Consider the following 21,954-nt stretch of genomic DNA (forward strand, 5'->3'; position numbering starts at 1 on the left):
AGTGTGATGCCTCCAGTTCTTTTCTTGCTTCTCAAGATTGTTTTGGCAATTCTAGGTCTTTTCTGGTTCCAGATAAACATTTGTAGCATTTGTTCTATTCTCCTAAAAAATGTGCTTGGGATCTTGATGGGGATAGCATTAAATTTGTAGATGGCTCTGGGTAATATATTCATTTTGATGATGTTAATTCTTCCAACCCATGAACATGGAATATCTTTCCACTTCTTTGTGTCTTTTTCAATTTCTTTGAGTCGTGACTCATAATTTTCAGTATACAAGTCTTTCACTTCTTTGGCTAGGTTTACTCCTACATATTTTATTGTTTTTGTTGCTATAGTAAAAGGAACTGATTTCTGGATTTCAATTTCTTCTAACTTAGTGTTTGCATAGAGGAATGCCACTGACTTTTGAATGTCAGTTTACTGTATTGCCTGATGATTTACAAAAGCTTCTTGCTGGATTCCTTAGGTTTTTCCATGTATACTATCATGTCATCTGCAAATAAGGAGAGTTTGACTTCTTCTCTTCCAATCTGTATGCCTTTAATTCCTTGCTCCTGCCTGATTGTTATGGCAAGACCTTCCAACACTATGTTGAATAGTAATGGTGATAGTGGGCAGCCCTGTCTAGTACCTGATCTGAGTGGAAATGCTTCCAGTTTTTCACCATTGAGTATGATGTTGGCTGTAGGTTTGCTATATATAGACTCCATTATCTTCAGGAATTTTTCATCTATTCCCATTTTTTGTAGTGTTTTGATCATAAAGGGATGTTGTATTTTGTCAAAGGCTTTCTCTGCATCTATTGATATGACCATGTGGTTTTTGGTCTTGCTTTTGTTGATGTGGTGGATCACATTGATTGATTTACGTATATTAAACCAAGCTTGCATGCCTGGGATAAACCCCACTTGGTCATGATGAACAATCTTTTTGATATACTGCTGTATCCGGTTGGCTAGAATTTTGTTCAATATTTTCGCATCTATGTTCATCAGAGATATTGGTCTGTAGTTTTCTTTTTAGGTTTTGTCCCTGTCTGCTTTTGGTATCAGGGTGATGTTGGCTTCATAGAAGCTGGCAGGGAGTATTCCAGTGTCTTCAATCTTCTGGAAGACTTTTAAAAGTAGAGGTATTAGTTCTTCTTTGAAAGTTTTGTAGAATTCATTTGTAAAACCGTCTGATCCAGGACTTTTATTTTTGGGAAGGTTTTTGATAACTGTTTCAATTTCATTAGCTGTGATGGGCCTGTTCATGTTATCCACTTCCTCTTTACTTGGTTTTGGAAGTTGGTAGGTATCTAGGAGATCATCCATTTCTTCCAGGTTCTCTAGTTTGGTGGCATATAGTTGTTCATAGAAGCCTCGCATGATATGTTGAATTTCTGCAGTGTCTGTTGTGATATCTCCTCTTTCATTTACTATCCGATTTATTTGGGTCTTCTCCCTTTTTTGTTTTGTGAGTCTGGCTAAAGGTTTGTCAATTTTGTTTACTCTTTCTAAGAACCAACATTTACTTTCATTGATCTTTTGTATGGTTTTCCTATTCTCAATGTTATTTATTTCTGCCCTAACTTTAGTGATTTCTGTCCTTCTGGTTGCTTTAGGATTCCTTTGTTGTTCTTCTTCTAGGTCTTTAAGATGTGCAATCAGGCTTTTTATTTGTGCTTTTTCTTGTTTCCTAATGTGTGCTTGTATAGTTATGAACTTCCCTCTTAGGACTGCTTTAGCTGTGTCCCAAATATTTTGATAGCTTGTGTCTTCATTTTCATTGAACTCTCGAAACATTTTGATTTCTTCCTTGATTTCCTCTTTGACCCACAAGTTGTTAAGAAGTATACTGTTGAGCTTCCACATTTTGGGACTGTTACTAATCTTTTCTTGATTGTTAAGTGTTAGTTTAATTCCACTGTGGTCTGAGAAGATGCTTGGGATGATTTCAATGCTCTTGAATAGGCTGATGCTGTCTTTGTGGCCCAATATATGGTCTATCCTTGAGAATGACCCATGTGGATTTGAGTAAAATGTGTATTCCAGTTTCTCGGGATGAATGACTCTGAAAATATCCAATAGATCTATTTTATCTATCTCTTTATTTAGCTCCCTTATGTCTTTACTGATTTTCTTCCGGGATGATCTGTCAAGTTGAGAGAGTGGGGTGTTGAAGTCCCCTACTATGATTGTGTTACTGTTAATATATTGCTGTAGCTCTTTCAGTAGAAGTTTGATGTATTTAGATGGCTTCTCATTGGGTGCATAGATGTTTATAATTGTTAAGTCCTCTTGATTGACTGATCCTCTGAGCATTAAGTAGTGTCCATTCCTATCTTTTTAAATCTTATCTATTTTAAAGTCTATTATGTCAGATATGAGAATAGCTGCTCCTGCCCTTTTTTGTGGGCCATTGGCTTGTATGATAGTTTTCCATCCTTTCACTTTAAGTCTGTGTTTGTCTTGTTGAGTTAAGTGAGTTTCCTGTAGACAGCATATTGTTGGGTTGTGTTTTCTGATCCATCTTCCTACTCTGTTTCTTTTAATAGGTGAATTCAGGCCATTGACATTTATTGATATCAAAGATTGGAGATATTTTAACACCATTCTTATAGAGTTTTAGAGTGTTTTGTCCTATTTGTGGTGGTCTGGTTGTTTATAGGAGACCTTTCAGAACTTCTTTCAGGGCAGGCTTGGTGATGGTTGATTCCTTCAACTGTTGCTTGTCTGAGAAGGTTTTGATGCCTCCATCTAGTCTGAATGACAGTCTAGCAGGATATAGTATTCTTGGCTGAAAGCCTTTCTCATTGAGCACTGGATAGATATCTTGCCATTCTCTTCTGGCCTGTAGTGTTTGTATGGAGAAGTCTGCTGCTAATCTTATGGGTTTTCCTTTGTAGGTGACTCTTTGTTTTTCTCTTGCAGCCTTGAGAATCCTTTCTTTATCCTTATTCCTTTCCATTCTAAGTATGACATGTCTTGGTGTCTTTAGGTCTGGGTTAATTCTGTTTGGGACACTCTGGGCTTCTTGAATCTTTATGTCTTTGATGTTGTCTAGAGAAATTTTCAGCTATTATGGCCTGGATAATGCTTTCTTCCTCTCCTTCTCTTTCTTCCTCTGGTAAGCCAATACTTCGTATATAGTTTCTTTTGAAGTCATCCCATAGGACTCTGTTGTTGTTTTCAGCATCTCTTAATCTCTTTTTGAGATCTCTTTCTTCTTTTTTAGTTGTCTCTAATTCATCTTCAATCTTGCTAATTCTGTCTTCAGCCTCATAGATTCTATTCTCTCTGCCCTCTACTGCTTTCTGGAGTTCATCTATTTTGTTGCCCTGCTCTGATACTGTTTTAGCTTGTTCAGCTAGTTGCCTTCTTAGCTCAGTGATTTCAGCTTTCAGCTCTCTAATAATCATGAGATAATTAGTATTTTCTTCCATATTCTCATTTGTTGTTCCTGCATTTCTGATTACAATTTTTTCAAATTCTTTACTCACTCCTGTGATTATTTCCTTAGCTAATGTTTGGATGTTGAACTCGTTGTTTTGTGCTTCACCCTCTGGAGGACTTTTAGCTGGACTCTTGTCCTGGTTCGATTCTCCAATATTTTTTCTTGTTGTTTTAACCATTTTATATATTATGTTATGAGTTCCCTTTATCAGTACTTTTCAAATTATTGATCACTATTGCCTGGATTGACTTGTGTCTAAGTAAGTTAATTAAAGGGTTTACAGTGGTGGAAGTTAACACTTTTTTCAATCCCTGAGTTGGAGCTCAGTGGTGTAAAAGCCTCTTTTTTTTTCTTCCCTGTAGGCTATGGGTGCCTGAGGTCTTTTAAACTATCAATAGGCTTCTTAGCTTAATCACTGACTCCTGACCAAGAGATAAAGCAGGGTGTGGCAGAGATAATCCAGTGGTTATGCAAAGAGACTTTCACAGCCCCTCAGCTATGCCACTGAGGTATAGGTCTTCTCCTGAGTTTCCTGGTTAGATCTCTGTCCCCTGGTGTCCCTCCCTGTTGCTGCTCCAGATTCTGAGGGTAGTAGCAATGGAGACTCAGAGTTGCACTTGGTGAGTCTCTGGGGAGTCCTCTCCTCCCTTCTGCTGTCCCCTTGTTGTGGAGCAGACTGGAGGTGGTGTCTCCACTGATAAACTGTTGAACTGTTAGCAGTCACTTAATCTCTCCTTAGGCCCCTCTCTCCTCTCTGTCACCAGCCACGCGTGTTTGTACTCACGGGTGATTTACTGGGTTCCTGTGGTCATTCTAGTCCTGTCTTGTTTCGGTCCGGGTGGTCTCCTTTGGTATTCCTAGTTGATCCGGGAGAGGAGAGGAGAGGAGAGGAGAGGTGAGGAAGGGATCTGCTGCTCCTGAGGTCAGTTTTTTTTTTTTCCTGCACAAAAGCCAAGGGGTTCGCTTCAGAAGCAGTGAAGCAGGTCTGCAGGTGTCTATCTTTCTCTCTCCCTCTCTGTCTTCCTCTCCTCTCTCAATTTCTCTCTGTCCTGTCCAGCAACAACAACAACAACAATGGCAACAAAATGGAAAAAATGGCCTCCAGGAGCAGTGGATTCAAAGTGCAGGCACTGAGCTCCATCGATAACCCTGGAGGGAAAAATAAAAAAAGCTTTGAGGGCCTGGTGACCTCAAACAAATTAACTGTGCCATTGTTTCAAAAATGGCAGTTACAGATAACATTGAAACCAGCAAGCATGACTTTTCCAGTAAAACTTTATTTGATACAGAGGTTTGAATTTTATATAAATTTCATGGATCGGGAAGTGCTTCTGTTGAACCTCCCTTCTCCTTTATCATTTGTAAAATGCAAGAACTGTTATTAGTTCAGGGACAAAGTAAAAAATCTAGCCAGATCTGCTGGCTTTCCCCCTAGTACTGCAGTTTGCCAACACCTGTTAGAAACTTTTTAAATTTTCTTATGGATGAGATAAATGAAGTCCATCCTTGTAGCTTATAGCAGAGGTGGAGTCAAGTTTTTTATTCTAAAAATACTGTGAACATCACATGCAAAGTTGGCACCAGGGAGGCAGGGATGACTGACAGGGCACCTGTCCCTGTGGAGTTGCTGAGCTTTTGTAAAGGTGCCAGTGGGATCTAAGAGGGGCAGCCAGTTCAGGCACTGACAAAGAGAAGCTGTATCTGGCAGGACATGAAAGGACTGGGGTAGAACAAGTTGTGCGAAGTACTTGGACCCAAGAATAAAAAGCGGAATGTTTGGGAACTCTGGGAAGACCTATACTTCTATTTTTGAGAGAGAGAGAGAGAGAGACTGAAACTGATCACAGCAGTAGTGGGGACTAGGCTATTTCAACAGCCCTGGGAAGACTTACTAGAAGTAAATGGTATTGGGAGGCTTAGAATGTTTTTTGTTTTATTTTACTTTTTAAGATTTTAAAAATGTTTTTATGGGGGTTGGGCACAGTGGGTTAAGTGCACATGGTGTCAAGGATCCCAGTTCAAGCCCCTGGTTCTCCACCTGCAGGGAGGTCTTCACAAGCAGTGAAGCAGGTCTGCAGGTGTCTATCTTTCTTTCCCCATCTCTGTCTCCCCTCCTCTCTCCATTTCTCTCTGTCCTATCCAACAACAACATCAGTGATTAATGACAACAAGGGCAACAAGAATGGGAGAAAAAAATGGCCTCCAGAAGCAATGGGTTCGTGTTGCAGGCACCCAGCCCCAGCAATAATCCTGGAGGCAAAAAAATATATTTATAAATATTTTTATTTATTATTGGATAGAAACAAATTGAAGGGGAGGGGGAGATAGTGAGAAAGACCTGCAGCCCTGCTTCACCAGTCATGAAGCAGGTGGGGAGCAGGGGCTTGAACCTGGGTCTTTGCACCACCTGGCCCCTTACTTTTTTTTTAGTTGCCACCAGGGTTATCACTGTTGCTTGGTGCCAGCACATGGCACCAATCACAAGGACCAGCCTACTGATCCTGGTTCGAGCCCCCAGCTCCCCACCTGCAGGGGGGTTGCCTCAAGGGTGGTGAGCAGCTCTGCAGGTGTCTGTCTACCATTCCTTGCTGCCTGCCTTCTCCTTCCTCTTTCCCCTCCCTTTCTCCCTTTCTCCCCTTTCCCCCCTTTCTCAACCCTTTCTTCCCTTTCACCCTTTATTAGGACAGAGAGAAATTGAGAGAGGTGGGGAAGTTAGGGAGAGAGAATGATAAACACCTGCAGACCTGCTTAGCCTCTTGTGAATTGACCCCCCCCCCTTAGGTGGGGAGCCGGGGCTTGAATGTGGGTTTTTATACATGGTAACATGTTTACTCAGCCAAATGTGCCCCCATCTGGGCCCTTGAGGTCTTAGAATGTTGACGGAAGAACCTACCTCCCAACCTTGAAGGACTACTTTAGAAAGGATAATGTGGGGGTCAGGTGGTAGCATAGCAGGTTAAGTGCACATGGCACCAATCACAAGGACCAGCCTACTGATCCTGGTTCGAGCCCCCAGCTCCCCACCTGCAGGGGGGTTGCCTCAAGGGTGGTGAGCAGCTCTGCAGGTGTCTGTCTTTCTCTCCCCCTCTCTGTCTTCCCCTCCTCTCTCCATTTCTCTCTGTCCTATCCAACAACAGCACCACCACCAACAGCAGCAATGGCAACAATAACAACAATAAGGGCAACAAAATGGGAAAAATGACCTTCAGGAGCAGTTGATTCGTGGTGCAGGCACCCAGTCCCAGTGATAATTTTGGAGACAAAACAGAAAACAAAAACGAAGCCATCTGCCTTTGTGGCAATTTGAGGATGTGATGGGAAGGGGAGGGGAAGGTGAAGTGGGGTCGTGCAGGGAAGCTCAGGTGACATCTGTAAAATACACCAGGGCTTGTGCTTTAACCTTAAGCTGGTTCCCTTAAGGAAGGGCAAAGTGAGTCACTTACAGGCCTTTTTCCTACCTGCTATTTTGCTAACAGTCTTTCCTTCCTTCATTTCTTTCTTTCTTTCTTTCTTTCTTTCTTTCTTTCTTTCTTTCTTTCCTTCTTTGCTTCCTTCTTTCTTTTTTTTTTTTTTTTTTTATAAAAAGGAAACACTGACAAAACCATAGGATAAGAGGGTACAACTCCACACAATTCCCACCACTAGAACTCTGCATCCTATCCCCTCCCTTGATAGCGTTCCTGTTCTTTAACCCTCTGGGAGTATGGACCCAGGGTCTTTGTGGGGTGCAGAAGGTAGAAGATCTGGCTTCTGTAATTGCTTCCTCACTGAACATGGGTGTTGACAGGTCGATCCAGAACAGGCATTATTTCATGGACACTTTGAGGCAGTTTGGTGAAATAATATGTAAACTTCACTTTTCAAAAAGAAAAGCAGATTCCCACTGATCTGGTAATTGTACTTGAGTCACCTACCCTTGCAAATTATAGAACAAGTCTTTTAATCCGGCTCAGTTTTATCCCAGGGTTCAAGTACAATGGCATGAAACATTAATGCAAATCTTTGTCTTAAGGCTGTGAGTCATGTTTCAGGGAGAATAAAGATGGCATGCTTGAATTTGTAGGAAATCTGGCACCTTTGAATTGCTGTCAGTAATGCCTTGTGTGTATGTGGTGGGGATGCATTGTCTGGAGCACTGTTTCACTAGAGCTGTGAGAGGCAGATGGAAGCCTGGCATACATGCATTTAGGAGTAGCTGTGTTCTCAGTGTGGTGTGGATTCCTTTGGGGGGCCCCGAGGTCTTTTTAGGAAGCTCTTGAAATCAGAATGATCTTCATAATATTAAGATGCTATTTGCCACGTCACTCTTTTCTAAGTGATTTTGGGGAATGAATTTGAGGATCTCATGTGCTCATGATAACACCTAGTGGCCTTCAATTCTGTATACTGAACGGAAGAGACAGCATAATGATTATACAAACAGGCTCTCATGCCTGAGGCTCCAAGGTCCCAGGTTCAATCCTCCATACTACCATATGCCAGGGGTAAGTGGTACTCTGAGGAAGGAAACAAAAAAAAAGTCAAATTCTGTATACTGAGAGGGAAAATGGCAACAGGATATGAGAAAGGGAGAGACACCCCAGTACTGCTTCACAATCCACAGAGCTCCCATGGTAAATACTCCCGCTGCATCTCTGGGAAACTAGAGATAGAACCCAGGGCTTCCAGTATGGTAAGAGGTCTACTGAGTTAGCTCTTTTATTTCTGTATCAACCAGTGTGATCAGTAGCTACTATTTTAGTAGTGGTAGCTGTAGAAGAAGAGGAGGGGTCATTTTTCTCTTTTTCTTCCTTACCCCGTCTTTAGTGTCTGTGGGCCCCCCTCCAGGGTTATCACTGGGGACTGGTGCCTGCACTATGAATCCACTGCTCCTACACGCCATTTTTTCCATTTTGTTGCTATTCTTGCTGTTGTTGGATAGGACAGAGAAACCGAGAAAGAAGGGGAAGAAAGGAGGAGAGAAAGATAGATACCTGCAGACCTGCTTCACTGCTTGTGAAGTGACCCCTCTGCATATGGGGAGCTGGGTTGCTCGAACTGGGATTCTTACAGGTGTCCTTGTGCTTTGCACCATGTGCGCTTAACCCTCTGTGCTACTGACTTGCTCTTGGGCCTGTTTTCTACTGTCTGTTGTATTTATATTTCAGATAGGAAACCTCTTATCTGGAACTGAAAGCGATTTCAGTTTTAAGCTGGATTAAAATTTTATAATTTCCAGGGAGCTGGGCGGTAGTGCAGCGGCATAAGCACACGTGGCGCAAAGCTGAAGGATCCCGGTTTGAGCCCCCAGCTCCCCACCTGCAGGGGAGTCGCTTCATAGGCAGTGAATCAGGTCTGCAGGTGTCTTATCTTTGTCTCCCTGTCTCTGTCTTCTCCTCCTCTCTCCATTTCTCTCTGTCCTATCCAACAATGACGACAATAATAATTACAACAATAAAGTTACAAGGGCAACAAAAGGGAATAAATAAATAATTTTTTTGAAGTTTATAATTTCCTTAACGTTCTGGAGCCAGTGGACTTCCAATTGCCTGTGTCTTGCTAGTTTTACATAAAGAGTTAAAAATATCAAGGCTTACTATGAGCTTTCTCAGTAGGATCTGTGTACTGACTGATAGAATTCAGTGTTAAGTTTGAACCTTAAGAACCCAAGCCTAATACAGAATTTTAGTGCAGAGACTATTATAAACATTGGTGGAGGGAGTAGTTGGCTTTTCAGCAAGAAAAACTTTTCTTTCATTTGCTCTAGTAGGTATATGGGGAGGGGGTGATGAATGGGCAGTTTTAATTTAGACAGCTAGTAATTGTGTTCTAGAACTGTCTCTGAAGTACTTATATATAAAATGAGTCTGATAAGGGCCAGGCGGTGACACACCTGGTTAAGCGCACACACTAAAGTACGCAAGGACCCAGGTTCAAGCCCTTGGTCCCCACCTGAAGGGGGAGAGCTTTGCAAGTGGTGAAGCAGTGCTGCAGATGTCTCTCGTTCTCTCTCCCTCTCTGTCCTCTCTCAATTGATCTGTCTCTACCCAATCATAAAGTATTAAAATTAGTCTTAAAAATGGTTGTTATTTTCTAGAGGACATTTAGCTCCTTTAATTCTTCTTCTTTTTAAAAACAATTTATTTATTCATGAGAAAGACAGGAGGAGAGAAAGAACCAGGCATCACTCTGGTATATGTGCTGCCAGGGATTGAACTCGGGACCTCATGATTGAAAATCCTACGCTTTATCTACTGTGTCACCTCCCAGCCCATGCTCCTTTAATTCTTTCAGCCATGCTCTTGTTGAGACCACCAAGAGAGTAACAACTTGTAAGCAGGAGTTTATATGATGCTGTTAGAACAACATCTGAGCAACTGGGGAGTGAGCTCAGTTGGTGGAGTATAGGACTTGTATCACCGAGGCTTCCTGTTCCATCTCCAGCAATACATGTATTAGAGTAGAACTCTGGCTCACCCCCCCTTCCTAGTATATGAAATGAATAACTCAAAAAATGAATCATAATAAATGATAAAGTGGGAGTCAGGCGGTAGCGTAGTGGGTTAGGCACATGTGGTGCAAAGCGCGAGGACTGGCACAAGGATTCCGGTTTGAGCCCCCAGCCCCCCACCTGCAGGGGAGTCACTTCACAAGTGGTGAAGCATGTCTGCAGGTGTCTGTCTTTCTTGACCCCTCTGCCTTCCCCTCCTCTCTCCATTTCTCTCTGTCCAACAACGACATTAGTAACAACAACAATAATAACTACGATAATAAAACAACAGGGGCAACAAAAGGGAATAAATAAATAAATACATATTTAAAAATAAATAAATGATAAAGTATTTGATGAATAGCTCTTATTACCAAATTGTCTTTCCCCCACAGAACCTTCTCTTGAAGGAGGAGCCTCTGCCATGATGCCAGTTGAGGAATACTGGCTGTGCTTACCAGCCTCTCACATTAGACCTTTTGTGCAGACGGTCAGGGTGATGGGGGCTTGTCCTCCTTGTTGCTGGTTTCCAATGAGTCTCCCTCCTGTCCCCGGGCCACCACGTGCACCAGCTGGGCTGCGAAGGTCCAGCCACAATGCAGCGCCTCCTCCTCCTCCTCTTCCACCTCCCTCCTCTGCACCCTCCCCCACAGCCCCAGCATGCTCTTCTGCCGACCCTAAGCTTTGCCCTTCGCCCTCTACATCTGCTTGTAGGCAGGAGAAAATTGTGCAGTCTGGGATGGTAAGTGTGGAGGCCATTTTTGATTTAAGGTTGAGACTTTTTTGTTTGTTTGTTTGTTTCATTTTGTCTGCTAGGGCTTGGTACCTCAGTAATTTCACTAGTCCCGGCTGACCTCTCCCCACCCTTTTAATTTCAGACTTGGCCCTCCTAATTTTGTCTTAATAAATGATAACATTAAATTTCACCAAAACAGGGTTCCAAGCAAATATAACATGTAACTAGTAGGGGCCAGGCGGTGGCACACCTAGTTAAACGCACACATTATAGTGTACAAGGGCCCTGGTTCAAGTCCCCACCTACAGGGGGGGAAGCTTCACCAGTGGTGAAGCAGGGCTGCAGGTGTCTCTCTCCCTTTCTGTCTCCCCCTCCCATCTCAATTTCTCTCTATCTCTACCCAATAATAAATAAGTTTAAAATAAAATAAAATAAAATAAAATGTAACTATAATAAAGCTGTGGTGGGAACTGGGGAGATTGCATAATAGTTACACACACACACATTTTGTTGCCAGAGGCTCTAAGGTCCCAGTTCAATCCCAGATACCACTCACTAATAAGTCAGAATTGAGCAGTGCTCCGGTTAAATAAATAAAAGCTTGGAGTGAACACCTCATCCCCCAAGAAGGGTTATCTCTGGGACTTAGTGCCTATAGTGGATAAATCCACTGCTCCTGGTGGTTATTCCCCACCCCCTCTTCTCCCCCTTTATTTGATAGTACAGAGAGAAATTGAGATGAGATGGAGTGATAGGGAGAGAGAGAGAGAGAGAGAGATCTGCAGTCGTTGTTTCACTGCTCATGAAGCTTCCTCCCACCCATGCAAGTGGGGATCAGAGGCTTGAACCTGCGTCCTTGTGTACTGTAGGGCTCAAGCATATGCACCACTGCCCAGCCCCATTAAATGCTTTTTAAAATTAAATACCTAACCCTTTCATTATAGCATCAAATACTTCAATTTATATTTATAAATATAAAGTAATTTAAAAAAAAACTTTAAAAAGTTCCTGAAAAAAAGCATTGACAATCAGACTCAATTAAGCCCAGGTTGGGCAGGGGTAGGTAGCATAATCATTATGCAAAGAGACTTTTATGCCTGAGACTCCGAAGTCCCAGGTTCAATCCTTGCACCACCATGAGCCAGAGCTGAGCAGTGCTCTGGTATTAAAAAAAAAAAATATATATATATATATATATATATATATATATATATATATATATATATATAATCAGTTAAGCACAGGTTTTTTTTTCTTTTGCCTCCAGAGTTATGGCTGCTTCTGGCGCCTGCTTCTGGAGGCTATTTTTCTCCATTTTGTTGCCCTTGTTTCCATTACTTTTATTGTTTCTGTTGCTGTTGTTGTTTGATAGGACAGAGAGAGATGGAGAGAGGAGGGGAAGACGGGGAGAGAAAGATAGATACCTACAGACCTGCTTCACTACTGCCTGTGAAGTGACCCCCCTGAAGGTGGGAAGCCGGGGCCTCAAACCATGATCTTGATGTCGCTCCTTGCGCTTAACCCACTGCACTACTGCCCAGCCTCCACCCAGGTTATTCTTGAGGTGTCAGGATCTTATTGTGTAGAGGTGCTATCTCAACACTGGAAAGTTGCTCGCTGTGCTATGAAAAGGTATAACAAGACAGTCCTGACAAGTGACAAGTCACCCCTTGAGGGAAGGTCGAACATTTCCACTTGCATATTTGTAATGTAATGACACATAATTTTTTTCCCTTGGATAATTTTTTTTTTATTTTCTTTGGAGAGATTACCTTGGTATACTTCTCACATGGCTATTTTTCAGTTAAGTCATTTTCTCTTCTGCTGTTTCCCTTACCAGGCTTACCAGGACGGCAGTCTTCAAAAGCTACTGAAAATGAATGGTTTAGAGGATTTTCCCGGGCCCTATGACTATGACCTCATCATCATTGGAGGGGGCTCAGGAGGACTGGCAGCTGCTAAGGCAAGTCTCCTTGTGTGTTCTCTGCACTATTTTACAGAGCAAAAAATAACATCCCCAGTAGAGTTCTGTAGGTTCTCTGGAATTTGTTTTGCCTCTCTTGTGACAGTTGGTACTTTTGCCTGAGCAGGTTAATGTCAGTTATAACTTTTTTTTTCTCTCCCTACCAGAGCACTGTTCAGCTCTGGCTTATGGTGGTGTGGGGGATTGAACCTGGGACTTTGGAGCTTCAGGCATGAGAGTCTCTTTGCATAACCATTATGCTATCTACCCCTGCCCCATAACTATTTCCTTCCTTCCTTCCTTTCTTTCTTTCTTTCTTTCTTTCTTTCTTTCTTTCTTTCTTTCTTCCTTCCTTCCTTCCTTCCTTCCTTCCTTCCTTTTTTTCTTTCTTTCTTTTTTTTTGCCTCCAGGGTTATCGCTTCATGCCTGCACTACGAAACCACTTCTCCTGAAGGCCATTCCCCCCCCCCATTTTTGTTGCCCTTTTTGTCACTTTTATTGCTGTTGGATAGGACTGAGAGAAATCGAGAGAGGAGGGGAAGATAGAGAGGAGGAGAGACAGATAGACATATGCAGACCTGTTTCACTGCTTGTGAAGCGACCCCTCCTCCACCTCCCGCAGGTGGGGAGCTGGGGGCTTGAACCAGGATCCTTACTCCAGTCCTTGTGCTTCACACTATGTGCACCTAACCCACTGTGCTACTGCCTGGCCCCCCATAATTATAGTATTTTAAGACACATTTCATTCTAAGTTTGCTTGACTTTTCAAAGATGATGGGTCTTGCATGGAAGTGGTATGAAATTAAATATAGTTTTTTTTTGACAATAAAGACAAAAATATATGCTTATTCTTAGGAGGAAGATAGACTTCAGAGTACTACCACCTCTGGTACATGGTGGCTCTGGGAATTGAACCTGGGCCTTCTGGGGCAAGTTTTTTTTACTCCTGTGAGCTATCTTCCTGGCTGTGTCTGTGTGTGTTTGGTAATGAAATGTCTGAGTGATTTCACTGCTACTGGCTCTTTTCACTTAGAAACAGAGAGAGAGAGGAAGAAATATCACAGCACCAGAGTTTCTTCCAGCTCCACCCATGGTACCTCCCATGTAGTGCCAGGTACTAATCCTGTCCTATTTACATGGCAAGGCACACACCCTACCTGTTGCTATCTCTGTTCCTCTTTAAGACCTCGTAAATTTTCATACTGGGCTTTTAGTTTATTTTTAAAATACTTTTAAAAGGAATTTTATTTTACCGTTTTTTTCTTTTTTTTTTTTAACCAGAGCACTGCTCAGCTCTGGCTTGTGGTGGTGTAGGGGATTGAACCTGGGAATTTGGAGCCTCAGGCATGAGAGCCTGTTTGAATAACCATTATGCTATCTACCCCTGTGCTAAAAGGAATTTTTAAAAGTTAAAATTGTTATTTGATAGCATAGAGAGAAATTGGGGGGGTTAGCGAGGAAGAGACATCTGCCGCACTTCACCAGCTAAGAAGGTGAGAAAGGAAGCTTTCTCCCTGCTGGTGGGGACCGGGGGCTTGAGAATCCACGTCCTTACACATGGTAACACGTGCACTTTACCAGGTGCACAACTGTTCGGCCCCTAATTACTTACTTTTTTTTTTTTTTTTTACTAGTGAAAGAGATACAGAGCAAAAGATACACACAGAAAGACAGACAGATAACAGATAGACGCACCACAACACTGATTAGCTCTGGCTTGTGGTGGTGCTGGTGATTGAACCTGAGTCCTTAGAGCTTCAGGCATGAAAGTCTTGTGCATAACCACGATGTATGCTGTCTTCCCTGTCCCATATTTGCTTTTTACATTTTAATGATTTCCCTATTCATGGCTCCTCCCCAGTATAAAGGTAGACAGCAGTGGGATTTATTCATTATTATAAATCATTGTCTGCCTGTGCATATAAAATGACTTACTAATTACCTAGAAATCACCCTGTCTTTCAGGCATCATGGAATTACATGGGAAAAACTCAGGTTTTGAACTTGTTTTTGACAGCTTTATAGTTATTATTGGCATATTAAATAAAGTGATCCTTAAGACTGTGTATTGTTTACTTTTTATCTCTGAGCTGCCCTATATCTAATCAGTAAATGAAATCCCCAGGTGTTAGTATGCTTTAGGTTTTAATAAAAACCAGCATGTGTTTTCAGCAGTCTATTTCTATTCTATCTTGTTAATCTTTTCAACTAATTTTAATGACTTTATTTTTTCAGGAAGCAGCCAAATTCAATAAGAAGGTGATGGTCCTGGATTATGTTACTCCAACCCCTCAGGGAACTAGATGGGGTAAGCTCTTACAGTTTCTGTAAGTGAATTCTTAGGAGGAGGTTTTCCTTGACCTAAGTGGTTCCTAAAACCCAATTAAAAGCAAAACAAAAGCTGCTTTTTAAAAAAATTATTTAATTTAATTATTATTTATTATCTATTTATTGGATAGAGTCTCAGAAATCGAGAGGGAGGGGGGAGACGGGAAGAGAGATACCTGTAGCACTACTTTACCATTTACAAAGTTTTCCTCCTGTAAATGGGGATGGGGGCTTGAATAGGGTCCTTATGCTTTGTAACATGTATGCTCAACCAAGTTTGCTACCACCAGGCCACAAGAATTGCTTTTTGCACTGTGCCAATTTAAAGTGAACTCTAACTAAATGTCTAAAAGAAAGAAAGAACAAATCTAGTTTCTTTGGCACAGAGTCAAGATAGTATAAAACTTTATATGGTTATTGTGGTTGAAAGCTAAGTAGGAGTAACCTCAGGGGCTTAGTAATAGAAAATTTACAGTTTTTATCTTTGGAATCCCATTTATTTATTAGTGCACTAGAGAGAAAAAGAACTAAAGCATCACTGGCTTTATGATGCTGGGGTGGAATTGAACCCAGGATTTCACATACATAAGTTCATTGCTTTGCCACTGTGCTTCCTCTTGAACTGCTTTTTGTATTTTTAGTAATTAATTCTTAGCTATTTTTAAATTTTTTTTTTAAGATTTTATTTATTTATGAGAAAGATAGGAGGAGAGAGAAAAAAACCAGACATCACTCTGGCACATGTGCTGCCAGGGATCGAACTCAGGATCTCATGCTTGAGAGTCTGAAGCTTTATCACTGCGCCACCTCCCAGACCACATCTTAGCTTTTTTTTTAATTTATTTAATTTTTTATTTATAAAAAGGAAAGATTAACTAAACCATAGGATAAGAGGGGTACAACTTCACACAATTCCCACCACCAGAACTCCATATCCCATCCCCTCCCCTGATAGCTTTCCTATTCTTTAACCCTCTGGGAGTATGGACCCAAGGTCATTGTGGGATGCAGAAGGTAGAAAGAAGGTCTGGCTTCTGTAATTGCTTCCCCGCCGAACATGGGCATTGACTGTTTGATCCATACTCCCAGCCTGCCTCTCTCTTTCCCTAGTAGGGAAGGGCTCTGGGGAAGCAGAGCTCCAGGACACATTGGTGGGGTTGTCTGTCCAGGGAAGTCTGGTCAGCATCATGCTAGCATCTGGAACCTGGTGGTTGACAAGAGAGTTAACATACAAAGCCAAACAAATTGTTGACCAGTCATGGACCTATAGGCTGGAATGGTGCAGATGAAGAGTTGGGGGCCCTCTGTTTTGTAGATAGCTAGTAGGCATATTTTAGTTATATTCCAAAGGGCCTGTGGCTATACTAGTTTTTTGTTTGTTTTGCCTGAGCTTGAAATCTGGCATGCAGGTGGATCCAAGTTATTGTCTGAGGAGGTGATGTCATGGCTGACAGAAGGACCAGAAAGCTGGATCTGGGAAGAGAGTAGCTCCCCAATATGGGAAAGGTGTATAAATATTGTTGACTATAAACCCATTGATTTGATGTGATCTGGGGCCCATATTCAATTTCTGAGCCTCTGTGACCTCTGCATCTCTGTAGATCTGAGCTCACATTCTGTGATCATGAGTAGGAACGTTCCAAGCTGCCCCAATATCAGGATCCATCTTCCTCAGGTGTAGCATCCTCCTTCGGAGGATGGAACATTCTCTACCGTTATTGATCCAAGTTGAGGGCAGGGTTCTATGGGGGGCCCACAAAGGGGGTCTATTGTGTTGTTCCTGCTATGAATGGCCTGTAACAATGGAGAGAGGGATTTATTTGAGGTCTAGGCCCATCATATCTGTTTGGGAATCTCAGGACTCCCTGAAAAGGGCCCCAGATCTTAGCTTTTTTTTTTGACGGAGACAGAAAGACAGAGAGAAAGTGAGAGAAATTGAGAGTGAAAGAATCGAAACTTGATCCATGCAGTGAGGACCAGGCCTAATGGCACCTCCTGTACTTAGTAAGAAACCAGAATTTGTTGTCTTACTTTCCTGTGGCCTCACACGTGTAATTTCACTACTCTAGGACTGACTGCTTTTCACTTTTCTTTTTCTTTTCTTTATTGGGGGATTAATGATTTATAGTTGGCAGTAAAATACAAGAGTTTAGAAGTCCGGTCGATAATGCACCAGTTTAAATGCATGTGGTGTGAAGCACAAGGACCAGTTGAAGGATCCCATTTTGAACCCCTTGCTTCCCCACCTGCAGGGGCGTCACTTCACCAGCAGTGAAGTAGGTCTGCAGGTGTCTTATCTCCCCCCCCATCTTCTTCTCTCCTCTCAATTTCTATCTGTCCTATCCAACAATAACAGTAATAACAACAATAATAATGGTAGCAAGAACAACAATAACAAGGGCAACAAAAAATGGGGAAAAATGGCTTCCAGGAGCAGTGGAATTGTAATGCAGGCACCTAGCCCCAGCGATAACCCTGGAGGCAAAAAAAAAAAAAAGTTTGTACATGAGTAACATTTCAGGGATGCACATCTTAATGAGAAACTCTCATATCTTCTGAGTCTTAGTGAATAATACATTCATTATTCATATATTTTACAAATAACCTGTGAGCTTTCCTTACAAACCAGGACTGGTAGGGATCTAGCAGTGAGCATGCTAGACAGAAAATGTCTACCTTTGTAGAATTTAATTTGGGTGGGGAGCAAACAAGTACGGATGGACGTGGTACTAAAAACAGTTATGGGGGAGGTGTCACCAGCGGTGAGGCAGGGCTTCAGGTGTCTCTCTGTTTCTCTATCACCCCTTTCCTTCTCGATTTCTGTCTCTATCCAATTAAAAAAAAAACACACTGGGATGGAATAATGAGGAACTGGTAAAGAAAAGTGCCTATCTTTGAGAGTTTTAAAAGGTGGGAGGTCTGTGAAAAGGTGACATTTAGATGGGACAAAATGAGTAAGAATCACCCAACTGCCAGAAGCTGAGCAAGACCATGCTAGGCAACTTGTCTTTGGCTTTCCCTCAGATTAGCACATGAAAAGGCACTGAGATAGTAGTAGGTAAGAGTTATTTTTATGACACAAGTTCTGACATTGGTGGGAACTGGAAACTGTGGTGTGAGGTTTGACTGGAGAAGGTGGCAGATATTCAGCTGTGAAGATTATTTTAGTCCAAGATGAAGAATTTAAGTCCAATCAAAACATAATGAGAGGGGGCCAGGTGGTGATGAATCCAGTAGAGTGCACGTTACCATATGTATAAGGACCTTGGTTCAAAGCCCCTGTTTTCCATCCGCAGGGGGAAAGCTTCATGAACAGTTAAGCAGTGGTACAAGTCTTTTTCTTTCTTCTTTACATCCCATTTCCTTCCTAGTTTCTCTTTGTATCCATCTGAAAAGTAAATCCAACAAAAATAAAAAGAAAATGGGAGTCAGGTGGTCACGCAGCGGGTTAAGTGCACGTGGCATAGAGGCAAGGACTGGCATCAGGATCTCGGTTGGAGCCAGGGAAAAAAATTTCCCCCCCTTTTTGTTGCCCTTGTTGTTTATCGTTGTTGTTGTTATTATTGTTGTTATTGCTATCGTTGGATAGGACAGAGAGAAATTGAGATAGATGGGGAAGACAGAGGGGGAGAGAAAGATAGACACCTGCAGACCTGCTTCACCACCTGTGAAGCAAACCCCTTGCAGGTGAGGAGTCTGGGGTTTGAACCGGAATTCTTACACTTGCACTTTGCGCTATGTGCGCTTAACCCACTGTGCCACCTCTCGGCTCTCTCTCCATTTTTTTCTATCCTATTCAACAACGACGACAACAGTAATAACTACAACAATAAAAAAACAACAAGGCTAACAAAAGGGAATAAATAAATATTTTTTAAAAAGAAAAAGAAAACAAAACGTAGGGGCCAGGTGGTGATGTACCTGGTTGAGCACATGGTACCATAGGCAAGGATCTGGGTTTGAGCCCCTGCTCCCCACCTGTAGGGGGAAACTTTATGAGCAGTGAAGTTTCTCTCCCTCTCTATCTCCCGCCCCTCTCAGTCTCTCTCTATTCTGTCTAATAAAACAGAAATAAAGAATAATAAAAAAAAGAAAGGAAAATATTGCTGCTGGGAGTAGTGGATTTGTAGTGCTGACACTGAGCCGAAGCGGTAACCCTGGTGGCAAATAAACAAACAAGCAAACAATGTGATCCTCTAAGTATTTGATAGTTTCTGCTCTAACATCCAAGTCCCTGATCCTGTTGGAGTTTACTTTTGTGAGATGAAGTGTGGTGGTTCAGTTTCATTCTTCTGCATGTTACAACCCAGTTTTCCCAACAACCATTTGTTGAAAAGACTCTCCTTTCTCCATTTAATGGTTTGGCACTCCTTGTCAAAAATTAGATGTGTGTAAGTGTGTGGGGGGTGTTGCACATTTCTGTGGCGCATGTGGTATTGGAGATAAATCTTGGGACTTCAAGTCAGCAAATCAGGTGCTCAGCGTGCTGTGCCACCTACGTTTTCTTTTAAAGGAGATAAAACATCCACACATTCTGTGGGTCGGCTGCATTAAGCACACGTGGTGATGCGCAAGTACCGTGTTAAGGATCCCAGTTTGAGCCCCTCTCCCTACCTACAGGGGAGTCGCTTCACAGGTGATGAAGCAGGTCTGCAGGTGTGTCTCCCTCTGTCTTCCCCTCCTCTCTCCATTTCTGTCTGTCCTATCCAACAATGATGACATCATCATCAACAACAATAAAAATAACCAGGGCAACAAAAGACAAAATAAATAAAAAGGGGGGGATGCTGAGGGACAGAGTCCTGGACTCCCCAGCTTTAAAGAAAAAAAAAGGGAGTCGGGCGGTAGCGCAGCGGGTTAAGCATGCTTGGCGCAAAAGCGCAAGGATTGGCGTAAGGATCCCAGTTCGAGCCTCAGCCCCCCACCAACAGGGGCATCGCTTCACAAGCGGTGAAGCAGGTCTGCAATAACAACAACAATAATAATAACTACAACAATAATGAAAAACAAGGGCAACAAAAGGGAAAATAAGTAAATATTTAAAAAATTAAAGAAAAAAAAACTCATGGTCTTTAAGCTCAGGAATGCTACCCCCCCTTTTATGACAATAAACAAAAGATGTTCTTTTTTAAAAAAATTATTTATTTCCTTTCATTGCTCTTGTTTTATTGTTGTAGTTATTGTTGTTATTGATGTTGTCATTGTTGGATAGGACGGAGAGAAATGGAGAGAGGAGGGGAAGACAGAGGGGGAGAGAAAGATAGACACCTGCAGGCCTGCCTCACCGCTTATGAAGTGACTCCCCTGCAGGTGGGGAGCCGGGGCCTCCAACCTGGATCCTTATGCTGGTCCTTGTGCTTTGCACCACCTGCACTTAACCCGCTGTGTTACTGCCCGGCTCCAGTGGGCTACTTTCTTTGAAAAATGCATGTCTCAGCAGATTTTATAGATCTAGATCTACAATAGTCTGTCTACTCATGCCCACCTAAAGAACCCTTATATTGGTTATTCTATTTGTATTTTCACTGCCAAGTACAAAGTTGTGCACAATAAAGTTTCATTTTATGACATCTTTATCAGCAATCAATTTTTAAACCTTTAGAATGTGGAAATCTATTAACTTTTGTTTTTCTTTAGACTTATGTCACTGTGTTTTGTATACAAGGCTTTCTGAGCTTATTTCATGTTTGTCTTTTAACCAGAGCACTGCTTTGGCTTCTACTGACAAGCTGGGATTGAACCTGGGGCCTCAGAGAATCAGGCATATAAACTATTTTGCATAACTGTTATATTGTCTCAACTTGCATGTTCCCAGGATTCTCTGAACTTAAATGTCAGGATGGGGCCTGGAGATAATACAGTGAGTAGAGCATTCAGCTTGGATGAAGTCCTGAATTGAGTCCCTGTGATTCCCATGTGCCAGAAGGATGCTGTGGTTCTCTCTGCTTTTCTCTATCTTGTGTTAAATAAATAAATAAATAAAATATCACACACAACACACATTCACAGACGCACTTGAAGCTTGGGAATAAATGTGTAAATATTTTGGCTATACTAAGCAAATAAATTATGTCTCATGGAATCATAATAATTATTGACTTTTTTGTTGGTGTTATTGTAAACTAGTTTCTCAATCTTGTTGCAGGTCTTGGGGGTACATGTGTGAATGTGGGCTGCATACCCAAAAAACTGATGCACCAAGCAGCTTTGCTGGGACAAGCCCTTAAGGACTCTCGAGACTATGGATGGAATGTTAATGAGAAAGGTATGGGGGGAAAACGTTTAGAACTCTGAGTTGTGGTCTCACAAAGCACCATCCATTTCTGTAAGACTAGCAAATACCCCGGAAGTTGTTTTCATTGCTTACATTTTTTCAGTGGATAAAAACACTGTCTTTATCCTGTGTTCCATAATAGATAACCAGAATTATTTCAAAATAAGTTTTCATAATATAGTGTTTCATGGCAGTACAAAGTACCTTTGCTTTCCTTTGAAGCTATTACAATTCTCACTCAGTTCTGTTTTATAAGTTTATATTTGTTTGAGGGAAGGGTTTTGTTGTATTAAAGATATTTGGAATTAGCGGGGTTGGTTGTGCCACACTCAGAGTACACATGTTATAATGTGCAGGGATCCAGGTTCAAGCTCCCAGTCCCCACCTGCAGGGGTAAAGCTTCACAAGTGGTAAAGCAGTGCTGCAGGTGTCTCTCTTTCTCCCTCTCCCTTCTTGATTTCTCTATAAATACATTAAAAAAAAAAGTTATTTGGAATCACAGAGCTAGTTTACTAGTTGAGCACTAATCTCCCTGGCACTAGATGGGAACAACAAGCCTAGTGCTTTGCACTTGCTCTCTGTTCCTAGCTCTCTCACTAGTTCTTTTATTTGAAAGAAAGAAAGAGAGAAAAAAAAAAAAAGAAAGAAAGAAAGAGAGAAAAAAAAAGAAAGAAAGAGAAAAAAAGAAAGAAAGAAAGACACACACTTCAGTGCACAAGGACCCAGGTTCAAGCCCCCTGATCGTCA

The 21,954-nt window shown here is 41.9% G+C and overlaps 1 protein-coding gene across 5 annotated transcripts in view; it reads left to right on the forward strand.

Moving 5' to 3' along the window:
* TXNRD1 (thioredoxin reductase 1) overlaps positions 1-21,954 on the forward strand; it is a 150,512-nt gene that overhangs the window by 85,814 nt on the left and 42,744 nt on the right. For 3 of the 5 annotated variants that reach the window (XM_060194321.1, XM_060194322.1, XM_060194324.1), the window contains exons 3-6: positions 10,302-10,648; positions 12,483-12,609; positions 14,845-14,913; positions 21,079-21,198. In XM_060194321.1, coding sequence (XP_060050304.1) covers positions 10,302-10,648; positions 12,483-12,609; positions 14,845-14,913; positions 21,079-21,198 — 663 coding nt within the window. The remainder of the gene's footprint in view (positions 1-10,301; positions 10,649-12,482; positions 12,610-14,844; positions 14,914-21,078; positions 21,199-21,954) is intronic. The other 2 variants (XM_060194323.1, XM_060194325.1) reach the window with 1 other exon arrangement.

This window comes from Erinaceus europaeus, chromosome 7, assembly GCF_950295315.1.
Source record: "Erinaceus europaeus chromosome 7, mEriEur2.1, whole genome shotgun sequence".
NCBI classification, from domain to species: domain Eukaryota; kingdom Metazoa; phylum Chordata; class Mammalia; order Eulipotyphla; family Erinaceidae; genus Erinaceus; species Erinaceus europaeus.